Source organism: Rhyacophila brunnea, unplaced genomic scaffold (genome assembly GCF_057557595.1).
Source record: "Rhyacophila brunnea isolate RB1 unplaced genomic scaffold, BYU_Rbru_1.0 scaffold_6, whole genome shotgun sequence".
Lineage (NCBI taxonomy): Eukaryota > Metazoa > Arthropoda > Insecta > Trichoptera > Rhyacophilidae > Rhyacophila > Rhyacophila brunnea.
This window is the reverse complement of record NW_028233276.1, coordinates 16,115,297-16,133,397: the sequence shown is the minus strand read 5'-3', so window position 1 is coordinate 16,133,397 and position 18,101 is coordinate 16,115,297. Positions and strand designations below refer to the sequence as shown.

General features: G+C 33.4%; 1 protein-coding gene across 2 annotated transcripts in view; it reads right to left on the bottom strand.

Annotated features, from left to right (window-relative positions):
* Positions 1–992: 992 nt before the first annotated feature.
* The window catches only part of swm (Zinc finger protein swm), a 50,797-nt gene continuing 33,688 nt past the window's right edge, over positions 993–18,101 (bottom strand). The window contains exons 16-24 of one of the 2 annotated variants that reach the window (XM_085956408.1): positions 13,789–13,921; positions 12,665–12,783; positions 12,323–12,400; positions 8,245–8,349; positions 7,084–7,187; positions 4,910–5,063; positions 3,753–3,881; positions 2,938–3,234; positions 993–2,819 (exon numbers count right to left, since the gene is read on the bottom strand). In XM_085956408.1, the coding sequence (XP_085812534.1) occupies positions 2,733–2,819; positions 2,938–3,234; positions 3,753–3,881; positions 4,910–5,063; positions 7,084–7,187; positions 8,245–8,349; positions 12,323–12,400; positions 12,665–12,783; positions 13,789–13,921 (1,206 nt within the window). In that variant the 3' untranslated portion in view covers positions 993–2,732. The remainder of the gene's footprint in view (positions 2,820–2,937; positions 3,235–3,752; positions 3,882–4,909; positions 5,064–7,083; positions 7,188–8,244; positions 8,350–12,322; positions 12,401–12,664; positions 12,784–13,788; positions 13,922–18,101) is intronic. The other variant, XM_085956409.1, reaches the window with a different exon arrangement.

Here is an 18,101-nt window from a genome sequence, read left to right as displayed (position 1 = left end):
CATTAGGTTAAATTATGTTTGGTAAATTCTTGAATTTAAATTATTTTTAACAAGTCACACAGCGGTTTAGTACTGAGTCTTCGCCACTACATATAAACGTATCATTAAGCAACATAACAAGTTTTTAGTATATACACCCGATCCTCTTTTTGCACGGTTTCGAAATAACACGGTTTAAAAAAAGTACCGATTATTTTTTATTAGCACTGTTTTTTTGCTTTAACACGGTTTATAAAAACTGAAAAGAATAAAACTACGTATGTATGTACATATTTATCAAAAAATTGCATTGCAATGAACCACATACCACTGGTGCATACATATGTTGTTACCCGATGCCGCCCAGACATACATACATACATACACGGCGCCACTGGTCAGTGGTTTCGGGTTCGATACGAGACGCACCGCATGCTTCATCCTCGGCTAAATCATATTTTTATTTATGTTAATGCTAAATCTCTCTATGCTAAATTTAATTTAAATCGAAAACTATATATTTTTATGTATAAATAATAAATAAATTCGATTTATTTTTAAGTTGAAGAATTTCATATTTTGAGTTGATTTTAAGTAATGGAACCTATCTACCATTTTTGTATGGGCACCTTATCTTTTTTTACACGGTTTTGTGTTGCACGGTAGTCTTTAGAATGTATCCCCCGTGCAAAAAGAGGATCGGGTGTACTGTAAAATATTGCTATGATAATGGATTATTGGACTGAAATTTCTCACATATGAAAAATTAGAACTATATATCGACAAGAATTGTCAAGACACTGCATGAATGACTTTTGTGGTACCTAATCTTACAAAAAACTGTTTGAGAGCAAACAAAGTCTAGTCAATGTTGATGCAGAGCACATCTCCGAGAAAATAATAGCAAATGACGCAGAGCGGATAACTTCACCAGATAAAGTAATACGCATATAAAGAAGCCATAAATCCAGCCGTTTACATATTATTCTTGTCACTTCATATAATATAATTTTACTGCGGTGGTAGAATGCATGCAAAATCTTACATCTAGCAAAATTCACACACAATGTGTTCCATCCAGGGCAAAGACCCATTGGATTAACAATCATTGTCTTTAAAGAAATTTCTTTTTGTATCAACTATTATTGGTTGTATTAACAGATTTGTTAATACAACCTCCACTCTGTGGAAGACTCGTATACTCTGCGTAGGAGTGGAAAGTCAAGATATCGACAGACAGATATATCTGAATATATATTTTGAGGTATTAGATTAATAACTTTCGGAGTAATTTACTTTACAACAAGGCTACTTACGAGTGCCCAAGAAAAAATATTTTAATATCCGCATTATATTATAACAAGAAAATAAATCAAATCTCATTTCCTCAAAATTCGGTCTTAGAAATAATTGGTAAGGCATTAAAATCAAAAATTGAATCATTTTCTTCCCCGTTCTATCAGTAGAAATATTTATGTATAGCAAAATTATTGATTCTATTATAGATAACAAAAACGTACTCTATTCTGTAAATTTAAAGGCATATTTTTATTACTGAGCTACATATTAAAATTTGATTATTGTAAATTGTGATAAAAATTGAATTAAAACATTAGTCTAATATAATTTCTAAGGAGTTGGGTGTATGAATGACTATTTTATTTGTTATATGTAATAGCTTTTTTTATACTATGGCATAATAAGAAACATAATATTCGTACTTCTCCAAGACCGCAATGACCCAAGATAAAACTATGAATGTTTTATGAAAACAATACATCAAACTACCTAAAAGAAATATACATTTGAAAAATTGCCTTTAGTATGATTGATTGGTTGAGAAAACAAACTATTGATGTAGAATTATTTAGAGCTACTTTGTATTACACACGACTGTCCTATATGAGCTACTTTCATTCTTCACTAGCAATATGTCCTATGAAACTATGTATTATGTCCTTTAGAATGATTAATAATAATATTACTATTAGTGTAATTTTGGTGTATGCAATAAGTATTTGTAGATCTAGTATAAATATATTTGAAGGCATTTTCTTTTGTACAAAAGACTGTTTGAGTTCCGCAATAAACACAGTTTATATTGTAAAATTATATCGACTTCGCATCAACAGTTGAAGCTCAGCTGATGACTTGCAGGCTGGCAATTATAGTTAATAAATAAATAAAAGAGTAAAAACAATTTACCATAGTTATAATAGACAATCCATCATTTTGTAAAGACCTATATTTCATTGTGATCTTATTTATTCAAACAATATCATTGGATAAGTCTGAATCATATCTGCATTTTTTTATCTTTGCATAACAATCATTTTTTGCCTAACCGGATCATGAAAGATAAATATATCTTCAACTGTCAATATAATAAAAAACCAACCGCTCAAATAATTTACAAATTCACAAGTTAACCTGTAAAATTTGGCGATGCTTCACAGCATTGCTATCAAAGAATATTACATTCGCAAATGAGTCACAAAAATATAAAACTGGATTGTTGGATCTATTTGAATTTATAATTTTAATAGTTTTCTGTAGCTTATTTCGGAACGTACTTTTATATTACAGTAAGAGTCGACTGTTAGAAAAAGTAGCCATAAGTTAGTAAACAATTAAAAATGACTATGTATAAATAAATATTAACAATAATTAATGTGTGATGTTATATTCCATGGCATATATATATTGCAGAGTTTCCATCTGGATTGGGCACTGCAGCACGGCGAGAGTTCTGGTCAACGTCTCCACGAGCGATCTTCGTTCTCTTCGTCATCCTCTTCATCGTCATTCAAAAGTATGTCTTCCGAGATATCTAGTCCACCCTGCAATAAACCAAACGATTCACTATATAAACCTGAACTGGCATCACATATGTGAAAATTGAATTAATGAATATTTTACTTAAATCATAGATTAAACAATTTTGATGTTAGTACACACCTCAAACTCTTGATCTTCCATGTTGAGTGTTTGCTGCACAACTTTAGCGATATCCCGGCTGGAGTTGGGCAAAGCGACAGCCTCCGCAGTGGATTTTTTTGAAACATTCTCTGCCGCCTGTTCCTGTGGCAGTTTGCCGGTATCGCCGGCTGTATCTCCGGCCACTGTGGAAGACACAGCTGACATGGAGGCTGATGCGAAAGGTTCCGCCGCCACGGCCGTGGGTGTGTCTGCGGGCTGCACTGCAGCCGGGGTCATGGCTTGGCGCAGAGGCATCGGTTGTTGGGACCAAGTTACCTGTGTGTTATATAAATAAAAAAAATCAGCACCTGCCGTGTGGTAAAATGGCGAACAAGCATTCCTTAAAAGACATTAATTTATTCTCGATTTTGTGAGGGACCTATACGCTCCACTAAACGAAAACGAGAATTTAACAAAGATCATTTAACGTTTTAGTATCACATTTCTTGTTGGCGCAACTCTGTGTTTTTAGTATGGTTAATAAAAGTGATAAAAAAATTCAATATTTTGTAAATTGGCACTTTCAAACATGTCGCCATCTTCGGCCATTTATATCATCCATGTTACAGATTTGTCCTGTTATTTTGACTAGAATGCACATTTAGTGACAAATAAGATTCTCTTATTTATGTTTCTACATCGTCTGTTGTGTCACTGTGGTATGTTTACAATTTAAAATTGAACATTACTTTTCCTTTCCATTGTGATTCAATTAGGTATATAATATATAAATATTATGATAAAATCATTTTTGAAAAAACCAATTTCAATAAGTGACAAATGAAAACACTTACGCTTAGTAATCTGTCGTTGAACTGTTTCCCCTTTGACAATGCAAGTTCCGCTTCCTTCCTCGTCCTATACTGAACCCACACCGAGGGAGTACTGGTGTCCACCACTTTATCAACGATCTCGCCATATTGCTAAAAAAAACAAATACAAGAAGCGTTTACTTTAACTGCCATTGAAAAAAGATCTCACTGACACACTGATTTATGAAAATATTGTCTGCACGATTTTTATGCTTGCAAAATGAACACAATCCGTACTTATCAAATCACTTGAACTGTTGTCTATCAGCAGTCAATTTATTATGATCCATTGATATAACTACAAACAATACTCTATTGTTAGGTGTTCACCATGAAAATTACATATCTCATACTGTCTTGAGAGCGGGTGGGAAAAGATGTCATTCAAAAGTTCACACTAGTGGTTCAATAATTACACCCTTAATAAACTAAGGGACAAGAAACAAATATTGCTTGTGTAGGTGTGTACTTAATAACATTTTGATGGTAGCTATCTTGAAAAAGTGAATGAATTTGTGTACATTGGTAAATTATGAAAATAAAATGAATAATGAAATGAAACACACAGTAATTATCCCTAATAATAATTATAATAATAGCGCTTCTATGATCTGCTAAATAAAATTAAATCAAAACAATTATCCAGGAAAATAAAAAATACCGACACTATCGTATGGGGGCTGAGACATGTACCCTGTGCTCCACCGATTATCAAAAATTGATGGTGTCTAAGTGCAGGGTTTTCAGAACGATCCTTGGGACAATCTGTGAAAATGGACTATAGTGCCTTATGAAAATCTAAAGACTCGGCTGGATGAGACACATGAGACCGGTGACTGGACAGAGTAGAAAAGGAGACGTTCACCATGTCCAACTGACATTACAAGGTGAGGGAGAAGAGATGGTAGAGAGCAATGTAGGAGGCGGCCAGAGCCCACACAATGTTGTAATGCCATTAATAATAATATCAAGTAGAAAACGATCATTTAAATACAATTTACTATATATACCGTTTTATGAGACTGAAAACTATGACAATTTTTAACTAACTTCGTATTCTATCATGAACTTTCTTATCCTGTAACAATTGGCCAACAGTTGTACTGTCTGAATAACATCGAAATTGAAACAAGTCTTACCGCAAGATGCACGAGGACCTGGTCCTGTTCGTCCGCCTCGTATCCTGAGACGAGGACTGACTTGGGACGGTGGTCCACGGAGTGCGTTATGAACTGTACGCTTTTTAATGCACCCATCGCTGCCAGCTTCGAATACTTTGCGCGCAGTGCAGCTCTGTTAAAATAATAATACCATTTGAGAAACAAAGAATATTAGCGTAATTACGATTTTATACACATCCAAATCTGTCAATCTGGTAGAATTAACTTTGATAATTATTGTACAAGAGTTTTATCGATACTTGTAATAATGCAAATAACATATTGCAAGTTATCTATAATGCTCGTTTATTTTCAAGTGAATTAAAGAATTACCAATTATATTTTTGTTAACGAATACATATATCTTTTAATACTTACGCAGACTTTTTCCTCACTATACGATAGCTATTGTAAACAAAAACAAATCCAATTACAACAAGACAATGCATTCAAAATTACTCGGTAAATTTTATATTAGATGATAATGTGGTTATTTTACTATCTTGTTAAAATTATAGCACCTGTACACGTGCATGGATTTACTTGCACCAACAAGGTCTATTTTAAACTATCGCGATAATAACTGTTTACACGTAAGACTGTCTCACCAATCTCATTCTTCAGGAGTAAGCGAGACACGATGTTGTCATTGTATGGTACTATTTGACAGGTCGTGAACATCGGTTAACCGCCAAACGAGTCTCAGCGCGGTGTAATTTCTTTTTTTTACCGGCAGGTTCGCCACTATCGATTGTCGCGTGAAAATTCAGAAGCTTTTGAACTTTTTTGATCCATGCATGCAATCTTACAATTTGCACGATAATACGTGTTAACACGTGCATTTTCTTTTGTTATGGCCAGCAGTAAATCTATGCACGTGTAAATGGAGTATTACTTCAATTGCAGCTTCCCAACAAAATATTGCGGGTTATACGATAAACTAAGTAAAATTCAGAATCAAAACCATACAGTCTAAAATTAATGAAAATTATGTTAATATTTAGATATTATGTGGAGAAAATAAACATCTATGGAATTGGCTAATCAAAACCAAACAAATAGCATTCATTGCAGCCGTCCTCAACATATTTTTGTAAAATTCATGTTAAGTGCAAAGCGTCCTATTTCCAAAAGCTGACAACTCTACGTATAGTTCAAATATAACAAATAATAAGTAGATATTCTGCATGTAAATTCAATCCAAACCCCACCAAAAACATATCATTGGAAAAATTTTAATAATAATTAATGTCCATAATATGTATGACAAATTTTCTTTTACTAATGTTTATTGGAATAAAAGGTTTGTCGGGTAACAAAATTGGACATATTATTCTAATTTGAAAATACAATACAAATAACACAAAAAGAACCATTCATCGCAAATATAGAATTGTGGACTTTTGAGAAATAGACACTTCATGTTATATAGAATTGCAGATCAAGTCAACTTCTATAAAAAAGACTAAACAAAACCAGAAGAGTACTAAATTTGATTAAAACTCTTCATATCAACATCATACATAAGTACAAGGTTTTTTGTAGTTTTCCCCATTATGAAAATGGATACGACTACATCTGATTTCTATTTGTCACGTCATAATGTTATACAATAGACCAGTGGTTCTCATGTGCGGCCACCAGAGGATTTTGTTGCGGCAACCAACCAACATCATTTTCAGTATTTAATTTAATTAATCCTTTCCACGCGGACAGTACACCTGTTGTACACTAATTAAATGGCCATCCTATATAATTAGCATGTTATTTAAATGCGGTAATTGAATGCTCCGCAGTCAATAAGTTAAATATGCGTTATTGGAAATGAGTCATGACCAAGTACTTAAACCATTTTAATTATACCATGGTTGAAAAATTTTGGTCAAAGTTATTGTTGACCAAGAATCAAGTCAATTATAAAATTGGCAACAATTGCTTTATTTATATAGTCAATTTTTCCTACTATTGTATACTGCGAAAGATCATTCAATATAAAACAAATATCGAAGCCAGTTGACAGATGTAAACTTAAAAGCAGCAACAGAAGTGAAACTTGGTGCGGCCACCAGACGTTTCCATAGAACTGTCAATGTCAATTGTGCGGCCACAGTTAAATTTCACAAGAGAACCACTGCAATAGACTATGTACTGACCTCATTTGTGTGGGTCTTCTTGTTATGGGAGCAGCCCTCATGGTGACCTGCTGCCGTCTTAAATCAGCTATGCGGCGTTGGAGATCACCCACATCCTGGCCCTCCTGTAAAAAGTAAAAAAAAAAGTCAAAACCGGTCATGTTATTTGTTAATGTTAACCATATCGAGGGTGCTAAGCAAAATGGGCGTTAGGGACATTATATGGGCTTAGATTATTTAGAATGTCCTCTGCAGATCTCAATATGTATCAGTAAGAGTGAATAGGTGACAAAGTTACCACTGCTTTTTTAGGGGTAAGTAAGTTGGTAAAAAAATACAACGAAATCAAAAAATTCTGTTTCAAATTGCTTGACTGTAATATTGCAAATTATTAAGGCTATGCATTAGTTGAGGCCCGGTCTAAAAAGATCGTTGCTAGGCGATGCGCGGATTGCGGGTCGCGGGTGCAAATGACGCCTGTCAAACGAAATATTATTTGTCATATAAATCCAACATACGTCCATTTTATGTTCTGTTTATTGTTCTATTAGTAACAATAATAATATATTCATTGACATGTTTTCTTTTTAAAGTAAATGGGTAACGTTTTTAGTCATCTTTACACGATTTTAGAATTAATTGGCCCGTCGCCATCACGCAGCAAAGTGACGTGTTTCTGGCTCGACGTTCCCTCACTGAATGCGAGCGAGTCCAAAATTTTGTCGCGCCTACAGTTGAAAATTATTTGGCGTTTCACTGATGCGTCACCTTAACATCCTTTCGCCTAAGCAATGTCGATATATTTCCAATTTTGATGTTCTTATACAATCAAATTCTGTAAATAACTTTTTTGCACCCCTTACTGTTCGGATCGGATCGTGACAGCCATCAAATTCTTGATTATGTCTCTCCAATAATCTCTAAATGCCACGGCACAGTTGAATCGTTATCGTCTAAGTGACTCTTTCTTCCGCAGAACTCTTCGGAGACATATTTTAGCCCGTCTTTCACATTGCTTCTATGAGAACGGAGATATTCGTCATCTTTAGGATCCATTAAATCCTTGCAAAACATTGCAACAGTATCAATCTCACGGAATATTTTTTCTTTATGGTCCAAGTAAAAATACAATTAACGGTAAATAATAAAAACAGTTTTATGGATAAGGTTAAATTAAATTACCTGTTGTTTGGTGAAGAGATCCAACTCCGCATCAAGAATTTCTTTCTGAGCTTCCTCTTTGGTCCGTGGGGTTTTTCTCAAATGGCCAACAACTGAAGGTGTACTCTAAAATGTTAATAATAAAATTAATAACCCATTACATTTGGATACCGTCTCTAAACATACTGTTGTCAATCCCAAGGCATTCAATCTCTATACAGATTAATTACAGAGTTTTTATTTGCCAAACGTTATATGTACTATGATATCTGTACATCAAACACTAGGTTATTTTAATGAAACACAAAAGACATACAACGATTGTTAGAAAGACATTTTTAAAACTGTTACAAATGTTAGAAATGTTGTAATTGACCGACTGAAGAGTCTTGAACGAAATATACATATTATGTATATAGAATTTGAAAATACCTCAGAAAACACTAGATTTTTTTTTTTTTTTTATATAACAGTAGGTGGGTGTTATATATTTCTCTGAGGTGTTTTCAAATTATGTATGTTCAATAAAGAATGTAACATTCTTAAATCTTGTTATTTATTTTTTAACCCTTTCTAAGCGTTACGAATCCCGACTTAGTACAACAGTGCGCGTTGTTATTTCAAGCATCAATAAATCGTAATAAATGTCAGTCAAACATACACAAATAGAGTAGTAAAAAATCGGAGTCAAGTTCAAAAATGATTATGACAGAACCTAATATTTTATGTGACTCTAAAAATAAACATTCGTCGCCTAAAACTGATAAGAAATCACGAACAAGATTTCTTCATTGAAAAAATGCCGGCTTACTCGAGCGGCGCCATGACACTTACGAAATGGTGCTGGACTAATGCGTCGATGACAGATTAACAAGTGTAAGAACAGTTCAGTATTATAGTCTACGGCTACGATTTCGACAAATATGTCATACACATAATGAATAATAATATGGTTTATGACTTTTATGAGCATTTTTGTTGAGTGTGTTAAAAAAATATCAGTCATAAATAGCTCATTTTTATAGCATCCAGGACATCTCAAACTGTGTAACTTTTATTTGAACTCCCATACACATTGCAGCACTGCAGGTCGAGTATAAATAAATCATCCTTGAGAACTACTGGCTATTTGAGAGTAATGTACTTACCACCAGTGCCTGGTTTGTACCTACCATTGACCCCGAACTGAATGGAATCGAATGACACATAGTTTATAACAAAACGGTTTATTTTTCGAATACCTATTAGGCTATTACAATTCGTAAAATATTAAATTTCAAACACTTTTTGCACTTCTAAATGCTTTATAGTCACCACAATTTTATTTTCAAGTTCATTTGTTTTTTTTTTATTATATTACTTCAATAACCTGTGGGTCTATTCTATACTTATCGAACACTAAAGTGATAAATAGTATCAAACTTAGGGTAGGTTTGTATCAAAATATTAGCACTTATTGTAACAATTACACGAAGTTGGTTTTTATTGTTGCAATAAGTGCGATATTTCAACAGCAGCAAGATAGGTGCTGTTAAAATATAGCACTTATTGCAACAATAAAAACCAACTTCGTGTAATTGTTACAATAAGTGCTAACATTTTGATACAAACCTACCCTAAGTATGATAATATTTATTACTTTATCACTTTAGCGGTCGATAAGTATAGAATAGACCCACTGGTACTAGAATAGGTAATCTCTTATTTTATTATAATGACATGATAGTAAGTAACTCGAGTTATTTTCGACTATAAATATAAGAAGAATTCTCCATAAAAAAAAATAGTAGTCATGAATCAAACCCTTTTGAATAGTGTTACGAAAAAAATAATTCTCAAGTGTCTGTCTCACACCAGCAGACGATGATTTGCCGCGCAGTGTATAAAAATTCAGTAGCGCGGGACCTGGTGTAGCGTAATACGACAATTTCCGCATTTATGCGGGAACGGGCATCTGATTGTTCGTGTCTTTTCTTTATAAATGGCTGATAACTAGGGTAAATAAATAATTTTTGTCTGTTTCACCTAATTCTATAACCAGAAAATAGTATTTAAAAATGTTAATCAATGATAAACAAAGAGACATATTGAATCGCGGACTCCTAGGTATATTTAAATGACACCTTGTTCAAATTATTTTCCGAAACTATTTACTCGCGGATAATATAATAGCAGATAGGCGAATGAATGCAATCTCCAAAAGCATTCCTTTTGTAAAAATATTTTGTAAATTCACTTTGATCAATGTAAATTTCGAATATTCTATTTAACAGTTTACGCACCAAATAGTTTTTCAATCATTAAAAAACAATATAACTTATTATATCGCAAACTCGTATCGTTACAAACACGTCAGTCAAATGTCTTCGACGCACATGCACTAAGAAGCGATAAGACACTATATACGCGGCAAATTTGAATTGGCCCGATGACTGATATTTTTTTATTCAAGACACGCTCCCGAAAAATATTTATTTAAATTAGATAGAACAAAAGTTTAGGCTATCCATTGACAGATGTCAAGAGAAGGATGATTTCTGAATAAATTAAATCAATGTTCGAATTATTCGCGCCTGGCCGAAAGGAGTACTAGGCAAACGAAAATCGAAATGACTTTAGTCAGCTGACGCGCGGATGACTCGCGCGTATAGGCTGACTAAAGTCAGTTGCCGCGTTAGAAAGGTTAAATTAATAAAAATATATTTTATTATACATATATGAATAAAAAAACAGACTGCTTTTTTTTAAATTTAATTTTAACTTAATTGAATTTAAACACCAACATGATTGTTTGATAGAATTCTACATCAAAACTTTTTTAAATCTAGGAATAAAATTGGTTCATAAAAATATGTATTCCTCATTCTATTAATTTACACAATTTATAATATTATTTTTTTTATGTTAGTCAACAAAACAAACAGTACATAAGCAGATATTATTGAACGTTCAACTCATCCTTATAGGCAGAATAATATTTGCTGTGTAATATGGATAATATATAATTTTCCACGATAAAGGCGCTTCCTAACAACCAAACATTTTGCACAACTTGTTAAAGACAATTTTACACAACAAATCGCACAGTTTGGTGATTTGGATAATGATTATTAACATCAATGTAGCTTCAGATAAGCTTCCTAGAATGTGAGAAGAGTAACTGAAGTTTGAACAAACCAATTAAACGGTTTGTAAATGATAATTGAACATCTATGTAGGACTGATAAAAAAAATCGAGTGAAATGGGAAACAAATAATATTCTGTCAAATAACCAGAACAAGTATTCCATAACAAAGGTATTTAAATCATTATGTTTGAATAATTTTTAAAGTACGGTGAAAAGGTTAAATTTACATATATAGTACACTCTCAGTAATCCGCCGCTCTTTTATCCGACAACTACTATAATCCGCCGTTATTTTTACTAGTTGAAAGCACAAAATCAAGCTCTATAATTCGTCGGTATTCCATCGTCAAAATCAGTAGTCCGCCGCGTACAAGTATACAACGCAGATGAGACAGGTTTATTTTGGAAACTTCTCCTTTGTAAAATGTATGTTCATTGCGAAGACAGTAATATACCAGAGAGGAAAGTATCCAAGGACACACAATTATGCTGTGCTCCAATGCAACCGGGACACACAAACTGAAGCTTTTGGTCATAGGGAAAGCCAGGAATCCTAAGCCATTCAAGAATATCCGTGTCACTGAACAACGTTTATAAATAAGTATATTATTTATAAATAAGTATAATTTAGTAAATACTTGATTTTGATTATAAAAAAAACCGTAATTTGCTAGTACAAATTTCTCAAAATAAAAATTTTTACGAAATATCTTTTTTAATTTTTACCATATTTTGTATGTATGCACTATAATCCACCGCTTTCAGTAATTGGATACTTGTCTGGTTTTTGGGGTAGCGGATTACTGAGAGAGTACTGTATCATAATATTAATGTTGCCCTTTTTAATGGAATAATTTTTCTGAAATTGAGACGTGTCAAAACAAACAAAAACACAACTGAAAATGGATACAAAAACAACGAATGTGCTAATGAGAGTTGCGAAATGAAAAAGAAATTGTGCACGTATTAACCGTAAGGTGGTTGGATTGTTGGCCTTTCGGATCGATGTACATTTTGCTGAGTGTACTGGACACATACATCTCTTCCGCCTGTAAAACATATTTGCGTGTGCTAGGTAAATGAAATAAAACAAAAGATGTGCAATAGAAGAAAGAAATAAATAAACATATATTTCAATATTCAAGGTTGAACATAGTAGTTAGATTTACAATAATAAAATATAAAAGCAGTGAAACAGAATTTTAAAACATGTGACTATAATCTAGACTGTATTAACATAACTGAAAACAAGAATATAACATTTAAAATAAGCTAAATATAACAGAGCATTAAAAATAGGCTTGGTAACAAACCTGGTGAAGGTGGTTTGTCTTTGGTTGTGATATGAGCTCCTTTCTTGTCTTCTCTATGCTCTCCTGGATGCTCTTTATAGTCGCAAATAGGACTTCTCTCTGAGTGTCCGTCACAGTTGCTATTGGAACAAAAATTACATTTGTATTAGCTAATAATACCTAAATAACAAGTTATATGATTTAGAAAACTATTGGCTCCCATTCCCAAAGAGACATTCCAGTCGTGTTTCTAACAATGATCGCTCCGAGAAGAGTATGGAATCCCAAGGCGACTATTTTGAAGCGGATAAGGTTTCAGACACATGAGTAATTGTATTTTTCCCCAGAGATCAGATACTTACACAGACCTCGTACAGTGAGGTATAAAACCAATCAAAAATACTTTTAACGATTTTATTTTAACTAGATTTTTTTTATTTTAACGATTTTATTGCCATTTTTCATTATCACATGGATTAAAAGTATTTTTTAAGCCATATGCACCTGTGGTTGCAACACGCTACAGACTGCAATTCCGAATATGTGCAACAGTAGTCAAGTTCACATCTATTACTTCTCCCACCCACTGATCTTTATGCGTACGCACACCCACCGGCCACTGCTACTCGTCACGTCAGTCTTTGCAGTGACGCAGACAGGTGGATACGTGAGCTATAGATATACACACGACTTGTGGCATCCACTGGTGTGTACACCGGTTACCAACGACTGCCACCGGTAACATCCACAAACAGTTATGTATGCGCTATGTTTGAGAGTATGTCAATGGTTCTTAACCTATGGGGCACAACCTAAAATTGAGTTGCTTGGCATACTGAGTGAGTCACGGTACATTTTCAATAACAAATTTTTTGAAGAAATAATTACCAATATACAAACATCAGTTTTAAAGCCAAACCTATTGGTACAGTAATCTGGGCCATGGCTCAAAAGGTTAAGAAACCCTGGTATATGTAGTAATCTTTGAAAAATCCATCATCTTCTCAATGAAAATAAGTCAAGATGAAGAAAAAAACCACCCCAATGAGGTCTGTACATGGCAATAACAAGGTCACAATCAATTAAACTAAACAAAAATAAACGATATTTCCAGTATAGACATGTACAATAATAACTCCACTTACTGGTTTCGAGTTTGGCAATCAAGGATTTCTGCTGCTGAAGTTGTTTATCAAGCAGCTGTTGCTTACGTCTGCGGAGGTCTTTTGCAATTTTAGCTGCGCCCTCTCCTCGACGCTTCACCAGGGCAGCCAATTCCTGATAAAAGAGAAAAACTCTCGATAAAAATACAATAAGTATTACGTTACACAGTTAGAATCTATATAGGTACCTACCAAGAAACAGAAATACAGAGCAGTATGCTCTGTTCAGTTTAATATCATAACAGTAAATTATTCCCATGAATGATTTTTGCCGAGAAAATGACAAAGAATATAATCACACTTAATCCAATAGTAACTCAGTCAAATGCGAATTTTATCCAGTTGCCAAATCCAAATGCACGGCTCACAGATCAGGAGCAGAGAACGCTGACCTCTACGCCCCACAGTGATAAGGGAAAAAAAGCATACATTCGGCAATTGATTTTTGTAAAACTTAATTTGATAACATTTTATTTTTGAAATGATGTGAACCAAATTCACATTATTTCAAAGAAATCAATTCAAGTTTTAAACATTGGTGCAATGCATTTTCGTCCAAGATTTAAATTGATCTCAAAATGTATCAAATCATGGTTAAATAAGTCCTACCTGATTCATTACACCGTGACAATTACAAAAAAATAAATAATGAAATGTGTAACAATCAAATTATATTAAAGTATTTGGAACAACCTCGCGAACATACATATTAAAAAAAATCCTAGAAGAGCACCTATATCGAATGGGGTATGAAGCCACATCCATAGCATTTTTGGCGGTGAGCCTACCAATTAAGCTATCAATACAATTGTGGAGATTTCTAAACAACTAAACATCCTGGGTCTGAAAAATTCAGATATTGCTATTAAATTTGTGTTTGAAGTCAGAGTATGGCCTTGATAAGTTGAACAAGTGGCTAAAATTCATTTCTCATAAAAACAAAATGTGTTATTACAAACCTCCACCCTGTGGAGGCCCATATAATCCTATTAAGATCAGACATGGTCTAATAATAATAAAATAAACATTTGAGGTGTTATTTCAAATCGTTAATATTGGTGACCATTTTTTCACTACCAGGTTAATATGTATGTTACTAAGGTTGTACAACAAAGAATGTTGCATTCTTAAATCTTGTGTATCATTCATTGAATTAAAAAAAATGTATTTACATCTAATGATATTTGTGAATAGTCCAGACCCAGACAAGGAGCCATTATTGGTAAAATTTTCGATTCCACAATCTCATTCTCATTCAAGTCTACTTCCATCACTTCAAAACAATCCACCACTTCCATTTTGATATTATTTCAGATTATCAAATGACAATATCACTTTAACTATTCACTGTCACAAAATATTAAACGATTATCTGCAATCTGACACCGCAAAATTAGAGGAATATAAAAGAAATGGGGAGGTCTTCATCAGTAGATTTCAATAAATTATTACTAAGTATTTAATATCAACAAAAACTATTCTATCATTGGATTGCTGTCAAAATAATGCCAACAACTTTCGGTAGTATATCGATATTTCGAAAACACCAGCTGTTTATTGTCAAAATGTAAATAAATACTTAATTGATTTGTATGCAAAACATTCGCGTAAAATGCGTCATCAAAAAAAAAATACGATGTTGTAAATGGCAGGTATGCAAAACAGAAAAAACAATATCTAAATTATTTCAGGGGAACTGTTAAAAAACATAACTGTAAAACAATGTTTAAATATAGCTCAACAAAGTAAAAGTGTAAAAGAATTATAGCATTAATACAAACAATATATGTATATATATAATACCTATGCATTGGTTAAATTTTCATATACAGAGTTATTTTAATGACTTGCAGAAATACACTATCATTGCCTTAAATGTGAAAAATCTCAGAAAAATTAAAAGAAAGTAATGAAAATATAAAAACAATGATAGTAAAAAATCGAAAAACTCAAATCAACAGATTTTTACGAAAAAGTCAAAAGCAATTTCGCCACGTCGATTTTTTACGAAAAAAAAATATTAGGCATTCTAAACCAAAGAAAACACGCTTTTCTTTCTGCGTGTATGTGCGGTTTTTACTTGAAATGTTCACAGAAGTATACGGGAATCCATTACTCCCAGAAATTAATTACTTCAATTGACATTGGAAGGCAGGAAAGATTAAGGGGTGCCGATCTAATGAAGAAAAAAATTGTCGTGCCAAAAAACGTTCAAGATCGGACTGGAATACGAGGTATAAAGAAGCTCAAGACCGATATAACATCTCAAGAGGTGATCGCCAATGCAGGGGAGACCTTACAAGGCACGCGAAGAAGTAGAATACATAGAAAATCCATCGCTGAAAGCTGAAACTAGATATTTCGTTTAATGAAATATTATTTTTAATAATATTTTTTGCCACTTCTGTTCACATTGTTCACATGTCACGAATAGCACCGGTTTCTCTTAAACGGCTGCAACTAAAACACGTATTTTTCATCTGGTAATTAACTTTACCGTACACACGAAATTAAAAAAAAAACAGTTGAATTTGTTCACGGAAAAACTTTGAAATCTTTGCATGAAAATGTATGCACAACTGTTGGTACCGGTGGCAATGGACATCAAACAGATGCAGTAATAGACTCTTTCTTATATTGTAGTAGGTGGATACTTTTTAATGACGAAACAAAACGATTCTCAAACTTTCAGATTAAATAAAACCTGTGCCGCACGATTTCCCGTAAATTCGAAAAATAATTTTAAGTCGCATTAATTACGTACAAGTACCTACTGCATGTTTTGTTTTCGAAACATTTTTTTCATCTCGCGAAATAATTGACAAAGCCGAGAAACATTGGCGTAATCATTTTACGGACAGCCCGATCCCGTTTATAAAGCAAATCATGAACCAAATTAATAATAAATAAAAAAACAATATTAACGCAGAGACTATCATTTTTCCGCCCTTGTTACAAAAGACCGAGCTATTTTTTTTTTTTAAATCGTTCGTTTACGTGAAAAAAATTGACGAGAATCTGGGAGGATTTTGTAATGCTGGGCGACAAAATTTTAGGCAGGGAGAGCTTATTCTTCACTCAATGTGGCCATATATAGGTTACACTGTCATCAATACAATCAAGCTTAAGCTAAGACCGACATTTCACTTTGTAAAATATATAAACATATTTAAATCATAAGACCCTATTCCCGAGAAGACTATTATTATTTTTAAAATAAAAACTGAAGTTTATTCGATCTACAGGTAATGAATACGTTATGAAGTAATATTATAATTTTCTATATTTCGACTACCCCAAATGCGCATAGGTATCAGCAATCGCAAGTCAATGCTCGTTTTATTCCCGCCGCCTCGTACCTAACAAGGAGGCGTGGAAAGACAAAATAATAAAAATGAATTTACGATTACGATTAGTGATTTCAATAAGTAAAGTATTTAATCATGGGATCACTAAAAACATGAAAGTTTGCCCGATTTATTTTTGTTTCACAAAAAAATGTTGTCATTAAACAGGTGAAAAGTTTAACAATATTATCGTAAAGAATGTCAAGATTCATTTGAATATAAATCATTACCATATCATTCAGATCAATCTTTAAGTAAGTATATGTTTCTATTATCATGATTCATGACAAAGGGGAAGACATCAAAGGACTGATAATTTTCATTAAGTTATATTATTTCTCTAATCGGATGAATTATTATTTATAATGAAACTCATATAAAAGCTATGTCCCCAAATCCCGGGATTTCAGCATTTTCAATTTCGTGATTAGCATATTTCAAGCAGGATCCCGTGATTCGCGATTCCGACACTACAGACCCGAAGCGACCCATAAACTAGCAATAAAAATTGCACATTGTCGGAAACATTTCTGAACAGTCGAACGCGATAGCTTTCCGTCCGCAAACGACGTGACGCGAACGCCAGCTTATAAAATACAGACTCTACACTCTACCTACAGCTATACGCATTCCGATCTTTACATATTTTGGCATCCACGTCCCATAATAATTCAGGACGACATAATTACGTGGATTTCATTGAAGGTAATATATATTAATAATCACACAATATGTTGCCGTGATTTGGATAACATAGCGACAACACGGCCATTCGATGTAACACTCGTCAATATTGCGAGGCCACGCGGATTTATTGTAGCAAGATTTTCGTATATCGCCGAAACATTGCCCTAAAATGTTGTCCGTTTTCGGGCGCCAATGTTTGAACACTTTGAGAGCGCTAGCCCACGTCAATTGGTGAATGTATTATACAGTTAGCTCTGTTCG